General features: G+C 32.9%; 2 protein-coding genes across 6 annotated transcripts in view; one reads left to right on the forward strand and one right to left on the reverse strand.

Moving 5' to 3' along the window:
* LOC123547611 (uncharacterized) overlaps nucleotides 1-16,575 on the forward strand; it is a 107,348-nt gene that overhangs the window by 56,002 nt on the left and 34,771 nt on the right. The window lies entirely within an intron of this gene.
* LOC123547609 (solute carrier family 46 member 3-like) lies at nucleotides 1,002-13,545 on the reverse strand. 2 transcript variants are annotated; one of them, XM_045334860.2, is made up of 3 exons: nucleotides 13,129-13,545; nucleotides 4,659-9,930; nucleotides 1,002-4,333 (listed from the first exon to the last, which is right to left on the reverse strand). In XM_045334860.2, the coding sequence occupies exon 2, from the start codon at nucleotides 9,904-9,906 to the stop codon at nucleotides 8,368-8,370; it is 1,539 nt and encodes a 512-aa protein (XP_045190795.2). In that variant the 5' UTR covers nucleotides 9,907-9,930; nucleotides 13,129-13,545; the 3' UTR covers nucleotides 1,002-4,333; nucleotides 4,659-8,367. The 2 variants fall into 2 exon arrangements, with proteins under 2 accessions (XP_045190795.2, XP_045190794.2); XM_045334859.2 differs by having other exon boundaries at nucleotides 4,659-9,933; nucleotides 13,129-13,544.

Below are 16,575 nucleotides of genomic sequence, written 5' to 3' on the forward strand. Positions count from 1 at the left end.
ATGTTTGTATTGATAAATGCTAGGTCTGGTTTCAAACTCGGTGGTCTTGGGTCAAAAACTTTCAAACTCGGTGGTCTTGGGTCAAAAACTAGGTCACATGGTCAGATCAGAGAAAAACCTTGTTGTCACTCCAGAGGCCATAATTGTTTTCTCCCTGATCATTGTCTTGATTTGAATGATTGTCTTGATGAAGGCTAGGCCAGATTTAAATCTGGGTGGTCTGGGGTCAAAAACTAGGTCTTTTGGCTAAATAATAGAAAAATCTTGTTAACATTCCGGAGGCAGGCATAGTTTATATTTGATTGACATGAAAGGGAGTCAAGAGTGTTTATTATTATGTAGTCTATGCCATGTTTGTAACTGGGTCATCTGGCAACATAAACTAGGTCAAAGAAAGCCTTGTAAACACTTTTGAAGCCATATTTTCTACCTTTTCTGTATGAAACCTTATCAGAATGTTCATCTTTTAAAAAACAAGGCTAAGTTCAAAGTTGGTTGTCCAGGTTACCAAACTAAGTTACTAGTAATAATCACAGAAAAATCTTTTCACCACTTAAAGAGGCGATATTTTTTACATGACCAGTGTGAAATCTGGTCAGACTGTCTGTATAAAATCTGGTTAAGTTCCAAACTTTTGGTCTAAAATAGGTCACTAGGTCAAATTTAAGATGGAGAGTTTTTGTCTGATATCAATAGCGTAGACATTTCACTCAAGACACAACACATTCTCTGTATTTAGTTCTCAGAATATTTGGTTGTCACCTGTCAGCATATTGAAGTACAACAAAAACTAGACTCTGTAGGGGTTTCCTGCCAGTGACAGTTGAAGAATTTTGCATCACAGAAACTGTACAAATTTTTATACATAACATTTTTGGGGTTCATGCTTACTGGCTCCTCTTTGAGGTAGGACAGATTCTTAGTTAATTTCTATGTATACCAATATAAAATATAATGATGAAGTCTTTGTTGAATATTTCTCTCAAAGGACAAAACCAGGCTTCTTGTCAAGGTTTAATTGCATGCATGAACCATTATTATGTCAAAAAATTGTGCGTATTTTATTCTTTTCTGTGCCATAACATTTTCTGTCATGAAGAATTCAGCTTCATTTTTAACGTACGAATAACTATATCTGTGTGTTCATGTACAAATGGCACTTAAGCTGCTTGTTTAGTCCATTTAAACGGATATTTTTTAATCATCCATATAATGTCTAATGAGTTCCAAAGCACATGAACAAGTTACAGTACACACACGTGTCTATATCATGATGATATAGTTTGTATGTGGTCTCACATATTATTACGGGACTTTCAAAAATTATGGGTCAAGTCTTTAAAATTTATTAACATTTGATTGATATTGAACAACATGAATTGCGGCACAATCTGCTCTTGCTCATGTGACAATGGTTATACTTCCAATATCACAAATGAATCCGCTATTTTAGATCATATTTAATTATTAATGATCAAAGTATATCAAGAAATCTGCATACAAGTTACAAAACGGAAGTATTTGCCTTGAAAAACGTTATTTTTGATTTTCTTTAATGTATAAGTAATTTATCAAATAAAACAGCAGTTTTAAAGTCTTTTATCACATATAAAAACAAGTAAGTTGAGTGGAGAATGGCGTAAATTAGATAGAAAAATGCTAATATACAATGTCAATATGGTAGATGAAAAATTTGCAATAGATTTTTGGTAAGTTGTAAAAAAATTAACTCCATGCTATTGTAAGATAAATATATTGCACCAGGTACATAAAAATTTACAGACACCTTAGCAATATAGATAATGATTATACAACCTGAAAAAAGGCAATAGATAGAAATTTAAAAACACAAATTTAAGTGATGAAGAATGTATGAAACTATATATATAGACAAAATATAAATAGATGTCAGTAACGTGCCTGACAAATATCATAGGGACTTTGTAAATTTGAAAATAAGATAAAATCATAATTCATGCAACAAAGAACTGTGAAAATAGATATTGTAAAGAGTAGATGAAAAAAAAAATCAATGCCAGAATGTGAAATTGCTAGTCCAGAAAAAGAGATCCAAAAACTACATGAAATTACAGCAAAGGAGCACAAATTAGGTCGAAGAGTAGAATACATATTATACAAAACATATTCTGAATCTTTAAAATTCTAAACAAACATGAAAACTTTTAAACAGTATTAAGTTAGGTATGTCAAACAATTACTGAAAGAGACTTTATAAAATGCTTTATAAATCTGAAGGAACAAATATAGCAAGTATTTTGAATTACATGTATATATATTATTTGCTGATAGAATTTTTAGAATATAAATTAGATGAATTTGATGCTAATTTGTGTGAAGATCTTATGACTTGCAAAGAATTTAATGCAGACAAACAGTGAAAGATATGAAAGTAAATAAAAGCCATAGTTTCAATATCCTTGCTTGTAAAATTTATAAACAGTTTAATGTCACTAAGGGGGCAAGGGACAGTAAATTTGAAAACTCCACAACTCTGCGCTGATACCAGTGCGAAAAAAATCATAAAAAATCCAATTTCGACAAATTCAAGGCAATTGTTGAGCGAATGTCTTGCATAGACATAGCACTTCATTATGTGACATTTTCAGTCTGCCGATTCTGTTGCTTCTGTGATAAAAACGAGTATAACGCAGGTTTCAGGACACTAAATTTTTAGACAAAATGCACACCTTGCGCGACCTGTACCGTATTATCTGCAATTTTTTTTTTTTTTTCATGACTGAGCTAAAACACATGCATATTTTTAAAGCATGTGGCCAGACGAAAATAATGGTGGGAAGAAAAGTGTCTCAACCGTTTACTTTTTCCACAAATTTGACCTGAAGCTGGATGGATAGGTGACGGTTTCCAATTCGTCTGACTTCCGTTACCTCAGGTAAAGTTTTAGACCCGGCTGTCTACATGGAGCTAGGAAAATCGATTCTTGCACACATTTATTTTACACAATAATCACTTGTACGCAGGAATCGTTAGTTCTATAAACATCATAAATAGCCAGTTGAATATATATGCCTGTAAAGTACATATGTCTACTTTATTTAAAAAACGGTTTTACAAAAATAGAACTTTCATAGATACACAAAGGTTAGGAGTTTTATCATCAATGTTATAGTGTTGTAAACATAACTGATACTATAAATTGCGGATAAATTTGAAAAACGAAGTGCAGTATCGATGTAACTCATTTTTAGAAATAAGAAAAGAAATACTATAGGTAATAGATTTATTAAACATGATAAAAAGGATGCTTAATATTTCCAGATTAGATCAGAATCATGTTATTAATGTTAAAGAAGAAGTTAAAGAAACTGAGAGAAATTATTACATAAAACTTTTTAAAAGTCATTGGATTGCAGAATTTGGTACATTAATAAATGCAGTTCCAAAAACACAGAAAGGAATTTTAACATCTGAAACATTTAATTATCGTTATTTTTACAGTAACTGTTGAAAGCATAACAATGATATTGTTAACATTTTTTAATTTGAATACAAAATTGTGTCTAAATATCTTTAATATCAAATTAAAAAAGTTTTAATAATGTGTCTCAGAAACTACCTGACACTGCCCTATTTTGCAATGGCCCACCAGTAAGCCTTTAGTAAAACAATATGTGACATTTGTTAATTAAAACAGTGATAGTCTTTCTGTTAAAATTATCAGTTAATATTATTGAACTTTACTGAATGCATATTGTAGAATAATTTCTTATAGATTCCCTATAATTCTGGTGAATACCCATATTTCTGGTGAATACCTGTATAATTCTGGTGAATATAATATCTGTATAGTTCTGGTGAATATCTATATAATTCTGTTGAATAGCTGTATAATTCTGGTGAATACCTGTATAATTCTCGACTAGTGAATATCTGTATAGTTTTGTTGAATATCTGTATAATTCTGGTGAATATAATATCTGTATAGTTCTGGTGAATACCTGTATATTTCTGGTGAATATCTGTATATATCTGTGAATATAATATCTGTATAGTTCTGGTGAATATCTGTATAGTTCTGGTGAATATCTATATATCTGGTGAATATAATATCTGCATAATTCTGGTGAATATCTGTATATCTGAAGAACATAATATCTGTATATTCTGGTGAATATCTGTATATTTTTGTTGAATATCTGTATATCTGGTGAATATGATATCTGTATAGTTCTGGTGAATATCTGTATAGTTCTGTTGAATACCTGTATAATTCTGGTATATACCTGTATAATTCTCGACTTGTGAATATCTGTATAATTCTGGTGAATATCTGTATAGTTCTGGTGAATATCTGTTTGTTTGTTTGTTTGTTTTGGGTTTAACGCCGTTTTTCAACAGTATTTCAGTTATGTAACGGCGGGCAGTTAACCTAACCAGTATTCCTGGATTCTGTACCAGTACAAACCTGTTCTCCGCAAGTAACTGCCAACTTCCCCACATGAATCAGCGGTGGAGGACTAATGATTTCAGACACAATGTCGTTTATCAAATAGTCACGGAGAACATACGCCCCGCCCGAGGATCGAACTCGCGACCCCGAGATCCGTAGACCAACGCTCTTACCTACTGAGCTAAGCGGGCGGGCTGGTGAATATCTGTATAATTCTGTTGAATACCTGTATAATTCTGTTGAATACCTGTATAATTCTCGACTAGTGAATATCTGTATAATTCTCGACTGGTGAATATCTGGATATTTCTGGTGAATATAATATCTGTATAGTTCTGGTGAATATCTGTATAATTCTGTTGAATACCTGTATAATTCTGGTGAATATCTGTATATTTCTGGTGATTTAAATATCTGTATAATTCTGCTAAATAATTGTATAAATATCTGTATAATTCTGGTTAATATCGGTATATTTCTAATGAATATAATATCTGTATAATTCTGGTGAATATCTGTATATTTCTGGTGAATATAATATCTGTATAGTTCTGGTGAATATAATATCTGTATAATTCTCGACTAGTGAATATCTGTATAATTCTGGTGAATATCTGTATATTTCTGATGAATATAATATCTGTATAGTTCTGGTGAATATCTGTATAATTCTGTTGAATACCTGTATAATTCTGGTGAATATCTGTTTATTTCTGGTGATTATAATATCTGTATAATTCTGCTGAATATTTGTATAAATATCTGTATAATTCTGGTAGGGATGACTATTGAGGCCAATTTTGACTATTGCAATACTATTGATATTGCTTAAAAACTATTGTGATACTATTCTATTGCAGGTTACTATTGCGATACTATTGCAATAGTTATCGGCCATCATATTTTATACAGTAAAGCTACCAACTGGCATTGTTACACAGTGTAAGAGACGGCACTGTTTATAATTGCTGTTAACACACATTGAGATGTTTGTATAAATGAAATGGACAGAAATAATTCTAACATTAAATATTTCTTGCCTTCCTTGGCTTTTGAACAATAAGTAAAACAATAAACCTATGCAAGGTATACTCAAACGAATCGGCCATTTTGTTGCGAGTGTCAACATGTTTAATAACCCAAAGCATTGAAAAAGACGAAAATTAACGGATCGGTTTAAGGTGTACCAGCACTAAATGAAGGGCCCTGCCGAACAGTTTGCTGTATAATAAAAGTATCCTTCTTTCTCCATGTCCATAGTACATTTTCTCATCTAAGATTAACAGGTTATTTAAATATATTTAATCAAAGTTTCTAAGAAACTAAATTTATTAATTATCTCCCAGACTTCTCAGTCCTTTATGGTAGTTAAATTCCGTGAGGGTAATTATTGTAATGGAGACGTAAACATTTTCCGAGGCGCAAATGAAAGCTGGCTCTGTTTCTTGGTTTATAAATTATAAATTACTTCTGTATTTACTAAAATTTCAAAACTATCGAAACTATCGATTGTTGAAGGAACTATCGGCGATTGTTATTGGATCGTGACTTTTCTATCGATGCATGCAATGGTGACACTTAGTATCGCAATGCATCGATAGTTCGATGTATCGTTACACCCCTAAATTCTGGTTAATATCGGTATATTTCTAATGAATACAATATCTGTATAATTCTGGTGAATACCTGTATAATTCTGGTGATTATCTGTTTAATTCTGGTGAATACCTGTATAATTCTGGTGAATATCTGTATAATTTTGGTGATTATAATAACTGTATAATTCTGCTGAATATTTGTATAAATATCTGTGTAATTCTGGTTAATATTTGTATAAATATATGTATAATTCTGGTTAATATCGGTATATTTCTAATGAATATAATATCTGTATAATTCTGGTGAATACCTGTATAATTCTGGTGAGTATCTGTATAATTCTGGTGAATATCTGTATATTTCTGGTGAATATATGTATATATATGCGAATATAATATCTGTATAGTTCTGGTGAATATCTGTATAGTTCTGGTGAATATCTATATATCTGGTGAATATAATATCTGTATAATTCTGGTGAATATCTGTATATTTCTGGTGAATATCTGTATATCTGGTGAACATAATATCTGTATATTCTGGTGAATATCTGTATATTTCTGGTGAACATCTTTATATCTGGTGTATATGATATCTGTATAGTTCTGGTGAATATCTGTATAGTTCTGTTGAATACCTGTATAATTCTGGTGAATACCTGTATAATTTTCGACTAGTGAATATCTGTATAATTCTGGTGAATATCTGTATAATTCTGTTGAATACCTGTATAATTCTGGTGAATATCTGTATATTTCTGGTGATTATAATATCTGTATAATTCTGCTGAATAATTGTATAAATATCTGTATAATTCTGGTTAATATCGGTATATTTCTAATGAATATAACAGTGTACGAAATTCGGATTTGAATACACTAGCCCATTCGGGCTACTAGATAGGAACTTTTACTGGCCCGAAACCAATTTCACTAGCCCAGACTTTAACACCATAAAATATTTTGTTTTACCAACATCTGTGTATGCTTGAAGGAATAAAAAAGACATGTTTGCCATGTTTTCAAACAATTTATTGACGGCTATACAAAGAAAGAAGTCTGTCAATGGCAGACTCAGAATACTCTATGTCATCATCATGGGAGTCCCCATCATCGGACAATTGTCACTCCACAAATCTATGTCTTTGACTGACTTCCGTTTTATACCCAGTTTTGCACCGTCAAAATACTTTAAGTTGAAAGAAGTTTGCCATATTGTTCATTGTTTCTTAGGGCATGCTCGATTGGGGATTCCTAGAATAAAAACAGGAATCAAATGAATTGGAACAGTCTTCCGACTGTCTTAATTCCAACAGGTAATGTGAGCGGCATTGGTTTGCATTTGTGAAAGTTTTTTATGCATGATTTTGTTCTAACTAATCTAAATCACCTGTTTGGAAGAACTTAAGGAATAGTTTGAATTCGGTACCCTCACGATTCTGACCACCCAATCGAGTACGCTCATACAGTTTCAATTATTAAATAAGCGTTCCTCAATCTCGATGATGCGTCATTAATTCAATAAGCGTTCATCAGCCTGGACGATGCGTGATGAGTAAGTGTTTATTAATGAAGAGTTATGAAATAACGATGCCATACGCGTTTATTTAACATTTTCTTTTTAACACATTAGGAAAAAAGCGGTAGCCCGGTTGGGCTTGTATCTGTGGAAAATCAGTAGCCTGAGCTGAAATTCGGTAGCCACGGGCTGTCGGACTACCGTGAATTTCGAACACTGATATAATATCTGTATAATTCTGGTGAATATCTGTATAATTCTGGTGATTATCTGTATAATTCTGGTGAATACCTGTATAATTCTGGTGAATATATGTATAATTTTAGTGATTATAATATCTGTATAATTCTGCTGAATATTTGTATAAATATCTGTATAAATCTGCTGAATATTTGTATAAATATCTGTATAATTCTGGTTAATATCGGTATATTTCTAATGAATACAATATCTGTATAATTCTGGTGAATACTTGTATAATTCTGTTGATTATCTGTATAATTCTGGTGAATATCTGTAAAATTTTGGTGAATACCTGTATAATTCTGGTGAATATCTGTATAATGTTGGTGAATACCTGTATAATGCTGGTGAATATCTGTATAATTTTGGTGATTATAATATCTGTATAATTCTGCTGAATATTTGTATAAATATCTGTATAATTCTGGTTAATATCGGTATATTTCTAATGAATATAATATCTGTATAATTCTGGTGAATACCTGTATAATTCTGGTGAGTATCTGTATAATTCTGGTGAATATCTGTATAATTGTGGTGAATACCTGTATAATTCTGATGAATACCTGTTATTACTACAGTACAGAAAGTTTTATAGATTCTCTATGTAGATTAGCTCTACATTGGCAATTATTCATTGTACAGTTTTCACAGTTTTGTAGTTCTGATTTTGTGTAGTTATTTTTCTTGCACTTTTTCAAGAGATATACAGCCATTAAAAGAGCAAAATCTATCACATAAAATCCAGCCATTACAAGAAATACAAATCCATTCATGAATGAATAAGTATCTGCATAAATTTTGTTAAATGAGAGTGAAGCAGATATGCTACTGAGAACTTCAATGGTTGCGATGCCTGAAAACATTGCCCCTTGTTTGTCTGGTTCAGTCATTGTTGACATCATGCCCCTTATCATAGGTGTCATAAGAAAGGAAAAAATCCCTGCTACAGGAACCATATAGATCAGCAGATTTGTTTTTGCAAACGCTTCGATCATAAATGAAGCAGCTAATGATACTGTGCTCAACACTGCTATAGCTTCATTTGACAGAAATATTTGAAGCAGCCTTAATGATCCAAGTCCAATTACTCCAAGTAGAGCTAACCTGGTCATCGTAAAAACTCCGATCTTGGATGGTCCCCAACAGAATGGCTGACCAAGGAAGTACAATATCTCAATGTGAGTTCTGCTTACTGCGAAAAATAAAGAGGCAAGGAGCAGCAGATAGATTAGTCGTTTACCTTTAAAATCTTCACTAACATAAAACTGAATCATGTTCTTCATTGTACCAAATAAACTTTTTGGTGGCTGCCGTTTACTCTTGTCTAAAGTTTCTGGTAAAAATAGGATTATAAGGAAAAATCCTAATAAGCATATTGAGGAACTTATGACAGCTGTGTTAAAAAAGCCATATTTTAAAGTTTCAATGAAATATCCTGACAGTAGACTTGAAAATATTCCTGTTGATATTAGTAATGCATCAATAATAACAACACCAAGCACACGATGATTGTCTTTGTGGGTAATGTCAGCTACAAATGAGAAAGAAACAGCAAATAGTGCGAAAGAACTCCCCAGAAAACCATCAAACGCTTGCATAGCCGTTGCATACCATAAAGATGCATTGAAATGTATGACCACAGTTATTACACAGTATTTAGCGCATGCTCCAAATGTAGCAAGCACAAATAAAAACTTGCGCCCATATGTGTCCGTATATCCTGTCAGTACTATATTAACTAAGAACATAGGAATATGTTGTGCAATTGAATAATACAGCAGCCATATAGAGCTATCTTGCTGTACAGCTTTATAATTAATGTACACTGGATCAGAATGGTTGGTATTATTGCAAGCTTCAAAATTATTCTTTGTTGTCATATTTGGGAATCTTTCATTTTGAATTTTGTTCTGAGTCCACTCATTAATGATAAAACCGAAAATTCCACCTCCAACAAAGGTGAAAAACATTGCAGGTAGAATAGTAATATGTTTCCATTTTATTGATCTTCTCTTTTCATCTGTGCCCTCTTCTGTCTGGATTAGGGGGTCAGTCTCAGTTGGCATTTTGTGCTTCTGATAGGAGACCAGTGATGATTTTATTTTGTGCATCTTTGTAGAACTCTTATGTGAAGCCTACTGAAACAAATAAGAACAGCTGAAGAAAACACAGAGAAAGACAACTGTTTGTCAGATAAATGTGCAGTTTACAATTTTTTTTATTATAAAGAAAAATGATGAATGTAGACAACATCCTATCTGGCCAATTTGCTCAAGGTAGAGAAAAATCTCCCTTAATGTTTTAGAGCACTGTATTATAATAATAATGCAGAGTGTAGAGTGAGCAATAAGTATAGGTGGATGGTCTGGCAGTGGGCATCTGTTGCCCCTCATCTCAACATTTAGCTCAGAATTACATGACTGTATATATCATCTTTAAATGGATCTTTCACCAGTTTGTTCAAATTGTTCCACATGACTGCATTTAGAGGCTGCTAAAACTAAAAGAAAATTAAGCACATTGATGGATGTTAACCAAACTTGGCCTGTAGCATTCTTGAATAAACTGTCTTTAAGAACAATTCTCCTGAAGTTGGTGCCACATGTCATTACCTCTCATAAACAGACTTAGTCCGATCAAAACCTATTATTTTGCTTAGAAGCATTCTATGCTTCCAAATTCAGTTAAGTTTTTTTTCAGCTGATTTTGATTTACTGCACATATAGAGCTATCAGAAATGCCATTATACAACTTTGTATGAAGGCTTGGTGGATCTTCACCAGCATAGGTCTGTAGCATCCTTTAAAAGACCTTTCTGAAATTTGTTCAAATGCTTCTGCAGGACTACATTTAAACGCTCCCAGATTTAAAAATAGAAATATTTTTAATGACTCCTCTTGAACCACTTGGTAAATGTTAAACCTTTGCCTGAAGCATCCTCCAATGGATCTTTTCTCAAGTTTTACCAAATGGTTCTGCTTGACTGCAATAAATGGCGGCCAGAGCAGAAGTTAAAAAAAAAACACCTTTAAACCTTTTGTCTGTAACATCCATAGAGATAGACCCTTCTACTGTTATAAATTATCTATTATCAAAAATATCTACTTCAATTCACTTGCCCCTCACCGATGTGGGTTTGAGCCTCAATCAGGGTGTTGAATTCTTCATGTGAGGAAGCTATTCAGCTGGTTTACGGAAGGTCAGTGGTTCTACACAGGTGCCCGCTCGTGATGAAATAATGCCACCAGTCCTTTCAAGGCTTTGATTTCTAATATTATCAAGTCATCTCATTTAAAGGCACTGACCTTCAGATTTTGGTTAAAAATGATCTTTCTTTAAAACTGAAGTTTGAACATTAGAATTTTTAGAATCTTGAAAATACCAAATCTAGAAAAACAAAGATGCCTGCATTGGGAATCGAACCCGGACCACTGCGACAATCAAAATTTTTCTGCTGTATTTACCAATACCGCCACGGAGGATATTGTGTTTTAAAGCAATAAATATAGATAGTTATAATGAATGTGGCTTACCTCGAGTAAAACATTGCAAATGCTTTTCAATTTTCATTGGAAAAAATAGTAAAAACAACTAATTCTCATGTGTAGTCTGTCAGTAATTAAGTTTCAAAGCATTCTTAAGAAATATAGCATTAATTTCCTGATGCCTAATTTTGTTGTATGATCTGGAGGCCAATGCCTTTATAGTACAATTATGCACCTTACCAATTAACTATACTAGTACAAGGTGCTTTTAAAAAAATTGTTTTCTGTGTATTCTTTATCACCTCATACAGCAACAATAATAAACATGCAGTTCTCACTTTTAGTCACTTTTGGTAGAGTTCCAATTTACTTGAATATCATCTACCATAGATATTAATTTCAACAACAGATTTACTGAAATTTTTGTTTCATAATAAAAGCGCTTGCCTATCGATAACTTGTAATAATAATACATAATTATTGGATAGTTGATAATGTATTCATATATAGACATATGTTATTTTATAGTACAGTAAACTTCGCTTATATTGAACAGGCTACAATTTTTAAAGGGTATCCATGGATTCAGATATTGGTGATCACAATCTGAACATCTTATCATCTGGCCAAACAAATGCTGCAGGATACATGTACAAAATACCGTATTTTGGTGCGTATAGGTCGCACTTTTTCTACCCATTTTGCTGCCTGAAAAAGTTCCTGCGACCTATACGACAGAACATTGCCAGCAGAGTTTTTTTCGGGCCAATTTTCTGACCGTAGCTCTCGCAAAATTACGTGCAACTGTTACGAACGAACAAAATGGATGAAAAATTTCAATATCGGCGGCTTTTCAACCAGTAGCGGTTACTTTCAATAAAATATATCGTAAATAACCCATGCAGACTATTAAATTACGAATGACTTTAATTCAAAGATGTTTTTGCAGTTTGAATTACGTTTGTTTCTACTTTCGTTTTACTGGACGCCATTGACATGTACTCCGGGATGGATAAAATCCGGACAGATCCGTCCTCCATTCGAAACATTGTTTATACTAATTCTAGCGTATTAAAAAACTTGAAAGATAATTTTCTACTTTTGATTTTTAAATAAAAGAAAAAAATCCAAAAAGAGATATTTTGTTAATCTTTTTACTCAGAATCAAAAGAACGCGGTTAATTACATGACACAGAAAGGTGTTATAATTGCTGTGCAAACAATTCACATTTAAAGTTGCATAATTACAGAATGTAAACGCAAACCGTCTGCTGCCAATTAGTGTCAGAAAGCCGCTTTTCTTTGATGTAGTCTGTTACCGATACTACTGTTGGTACGAAACGGTTGGGATTGAAAATAACACTGTCCGATTTCCACCAATCAGGTTCTGATAATAATTCAGTCCGCGGCATCAATATGGCTGCCGCCATAACTTTTTTGCCAGTAAATATTAAATATTGCTGGGGAAAAAATCCGAAATTTAACTGCGACTAATACGCTAGAACTTAAATTTTCTGACCATTTCCAGAGCAAAAATTAGATGCGGACTATACATTACCGCGACCTGTACACACCAAAATACGGTACTACAGTACTGTAATATGCTTTTAATCGTAACATAAATCGCAAGAGAGAAAAACGGTGGATTGTTTGCAGAAGTTGTGACACCTCAGTAAAAATGCTGCTGTATTGCAAAGTATAAGGAACAATTTCAAATGTCACTTTGCTCTTTGTAAAAATAATGGTTATAGCAAATTATTGCATACAAGGAAAACATTTTCATGTCTTAATAATCTATTATTACAATTTCAAAAAAATACAAAGGAAATTGAAAATCAGTGTACTTACATAAAGCAGTCCCCTATTCAAAACCTGTTGTTTGCTATATGTTTATAACAAGCTCCTGATGTATTAACTAACATATTCTGCTGGTTTTGAGGAGATTGCTTTAACAAGAGTTTACTGTAGAGACATCGGGTAAATTTATTGAAAGTGAGTTATCTTACTCCATACAGTATTGTTATTAAAGTGTCACATGTATCAAAATGTGTAAATCCATGTCTATGTTATAGATAAAATTTATTTTATAATTTTATTTCCTTGTTTTATACAAATGAACTTGATTAGTCACCCAAGGAACAGTCATGGTTTGATCATTATGTTCCTGGAGGATTGTGAATCATTTTGTCCTATCCCTTCCTGTCCAGTCCAACCTGTTCAATTTATGGAACCCATACTGATACTCTTTATGAAACTTGTTGAATATGTTTTCAGGATCATAAGACACTTCACATGCCAGGTCCCATAGCTCTGATTTTGTGTTGACAAAATTATTTCCACAAATTTCCTCAAATTGACATTTCTTTTAATATTTCTGAACTTGTTTAAAACTTTATGTTGCATTACCTCAAAATGTGTCATTAAACCATATACACGGCTACTAAACGCCAGCGCCACCACCAAATTGTGGTGATAAGGAAAAGAGCTATCGACATTTCCGTGGTGCAGCTATCGCCCGTTTCTACTTGTTAACACGTGAGTAAAATTTATATTTTATCTTATATTTTTATTGATAGAACTTTTTTCAAAAATCAGAGAATGTAGTTCCGTGTAACAACACTTTACTAGAGGTTGGCTGTGATTTCATTAGAATAATATGCAAATTTTGGTGTCAGGAGCTTTTCTCCCGAATCTGACAGTGGCACATTTTCATATTGGCCAGTATTCGAACTCCATTCCGATGAATGGATTCACTGTAAGAACATACATGCGCATGCAAATGGTGTAGAAATGATAAATAACTATATATGCATACACCATGAATAACAGAATCTCGGGTTAGAAGAAATATACCAGGATTTTTAAAAGTGGTGGCGCTATAACTCTAGTGATGGCGCTATACAGTAGTGGTGGCGCTGTTACGGCATTCAGTAATACGAACTGCTGACGCATCCGGAACAAAACAAACACCAACATTCTCTAACAGATAATTTTTCTGCACGGAATTATGTTATTAAAGAAAGAAAAACACGATCATAGTTTATTTACCTTTATGAACATTCTCAATCCAAGAAAAAAAAAAAGAACAAAATGCTCACAGACCCTTGGGATTCTTGTAGTCAAAGTAAATATTTTCCTTTGTTTAAAATGTTAATGTAGAATTATTTCTAACCTTTAAATATTCTACCTAAATACAAACGTAAGTGTACTTTAAATTCAGGTCATGAAAAATAGTAGCAATACTTTTATTTCAAACAAAGATTTGTGTCCAGGAAATAATCTGAAGATAGTGTAGAATTTATTTGTTTTATTAAGATTCTGAAAGTTACTTCCCTTTGTTTTTATACGTCGTTTGCATGTCATTGTAAACAAAAGACCTTACTTTCACAATTGTTTCTGAAAAGTGAGTACAGTACATTTTCAATTCCAATCGATTAAATATGATTGATCAATAGAGCCTAGATGTACAGTCTGAATCCATATATATGTAGATTATTTCGCGATCATGTAGGGGTTACTACATGTATTTTGTTGAGTAACGTAATTTAGGTGTAGTATGGGATAGGTTGATAACATCGATTATTGTAGAAATTTCCGTGGCTTGCAGTCAGACATTTTCATATATTAAAATTGAATATATCAGCCAATAATCATATACAACAGTGCCACCACTACTGTATAGCGCCACCACTTGAGTGATAGCGCCACCACTTTCAAAAACAGTCGTATTTTAACTTTTTACTGTGTTTTTCGTGATTCTTTGGTGTATGTGAATACGTGTAATTCAATTCTACACCATTTGCATGCTCAGGTATGTTCTTACAGTGTGTCTTATCATCGGAATGGTGTTCGAATACTGGCCGATATGAAAATATGCCACTGTCAAATTCGGGAGAAAAGCTCCTGGCACCACAATTTGCATAATATTTTAATGAAATCACAGCCAACCTGTTGTAAAAGTGTTGTTACACGGAACTACATTCTCCGATTTTCGAAAAAAAAATTATCAATGAAAATATAAGATAAAATATAACTTTTACTCACGTGTTTACAAGTAGAAACGGGCGATAGCTGCACCACGGAAATGTCAACAGCTCTTTTCCTTATCACCACAATTTGGTGGTGGCGCTAGCGTTTAGTAGCCGTGCATATAGGAATATTATTAAGCATGTGAAGTTGTGCACCTGTGGTTTTCTTTGGGATATTGCATTGTCAGCAAGTAACATATAGCTGTGCAGTGACAGGAAGTTGGGGCACATTTAATTTTTTCAATGGAACTTGGTTTATAGACTGGAGCATTCAGGTCCTTTAGTTTACTTTCAGTATAGAAAAATGTGGTTTGTATGACAGAAAATTATGATACCGTAAGTGCCCTATCTGGTAGGGGTCTTTTATTGCTGAGCAATAGTATTGTAACTGCATCTTAGTTGACATTTTTTGTATGAAATATTTTACATAAATTGTTCTGCTGAAAAAAAAATCAAGGAAGTGTATGACTGCTTTTTCATCCATCTGTCATTTCATCTGTTACAACATTGTTGTTTCAATATTTATATTCATAAAAATTTCATATGGCCCTTCAGTACTAATTTTCAAATAAAATTTGTTTCAGCTCAACTGTACAGATTATATGGTGAAATGTCCTACTCACCCTCAAGTATGTGTCTGTGTACAAGTCGGTGTCCACTTCTACACTAAGTTTTGACGCACTCTCACTTTATCTTTGGTATGACTTGATGGATTTCCTTGAAACTCAATACCTCTCACACCAGTATTTCATGAATTATACACCCTTTTACTTACAACTATCAGGTTAAAGTTTTGATGCACTTTCAACTCTGTTTTTAGGAAATGAATTTGATTCAGCTTGAAAGTAAATTGTTCAATATCATCACCTACAGCATATGTATAACACATGGTCCATAATTCACCAATATATATAGGCACTAATATTTTATGATTTATGCCCCCTTTTTTGGTCAGGTTTACTTTCAGGCTAAAGCTGTGATGAATTTATGCTGTATCTTATTTATTATTCTAATATGCTTTTCTCTGTTAAAACACTCTTACGCTAGAATGATGTCACGTTAACGTGCGGTGACGTCAATGCTTTTGTTGCGTCCAAGAAAGAGTGCTACTATATTTTTTCTACTGTTTTAGATTAAGGGCATATTAGAATCAAAATAATTTATACCAAAACTGTGTTTTAACACTATTTATACAAATAATTTCACAAGGGCACAGCCCTCGTGAAATTATTACGCCCAACGTACAACTGCCCACCGTGCATAAATA

The sequence above is a fragment of the Mercenaria mercenaria genome, chromosome 9 (genome assembly GCF_021730395.1).
Source record: "Mercenaria mercenaria strain notata chromosome 9, MADL_Memer_1, whole genome shotgun sequence".
Classification (NCBI taxonomy): Eukaryota; Metazoa; Mollusca; class Bivalvia; order Venerida; family Veneridae; genus Mercenaria; species Mercenaria mercenaria.

Coding starts and splice junctions, on each gene's coding strand:
- LOC123547609 (XM_045334860.2), bottom strand. CDS start 9,906: ATGCACAAAATAAAATCATCACTGGTCTCCTATCAGAAGCACAAAATG.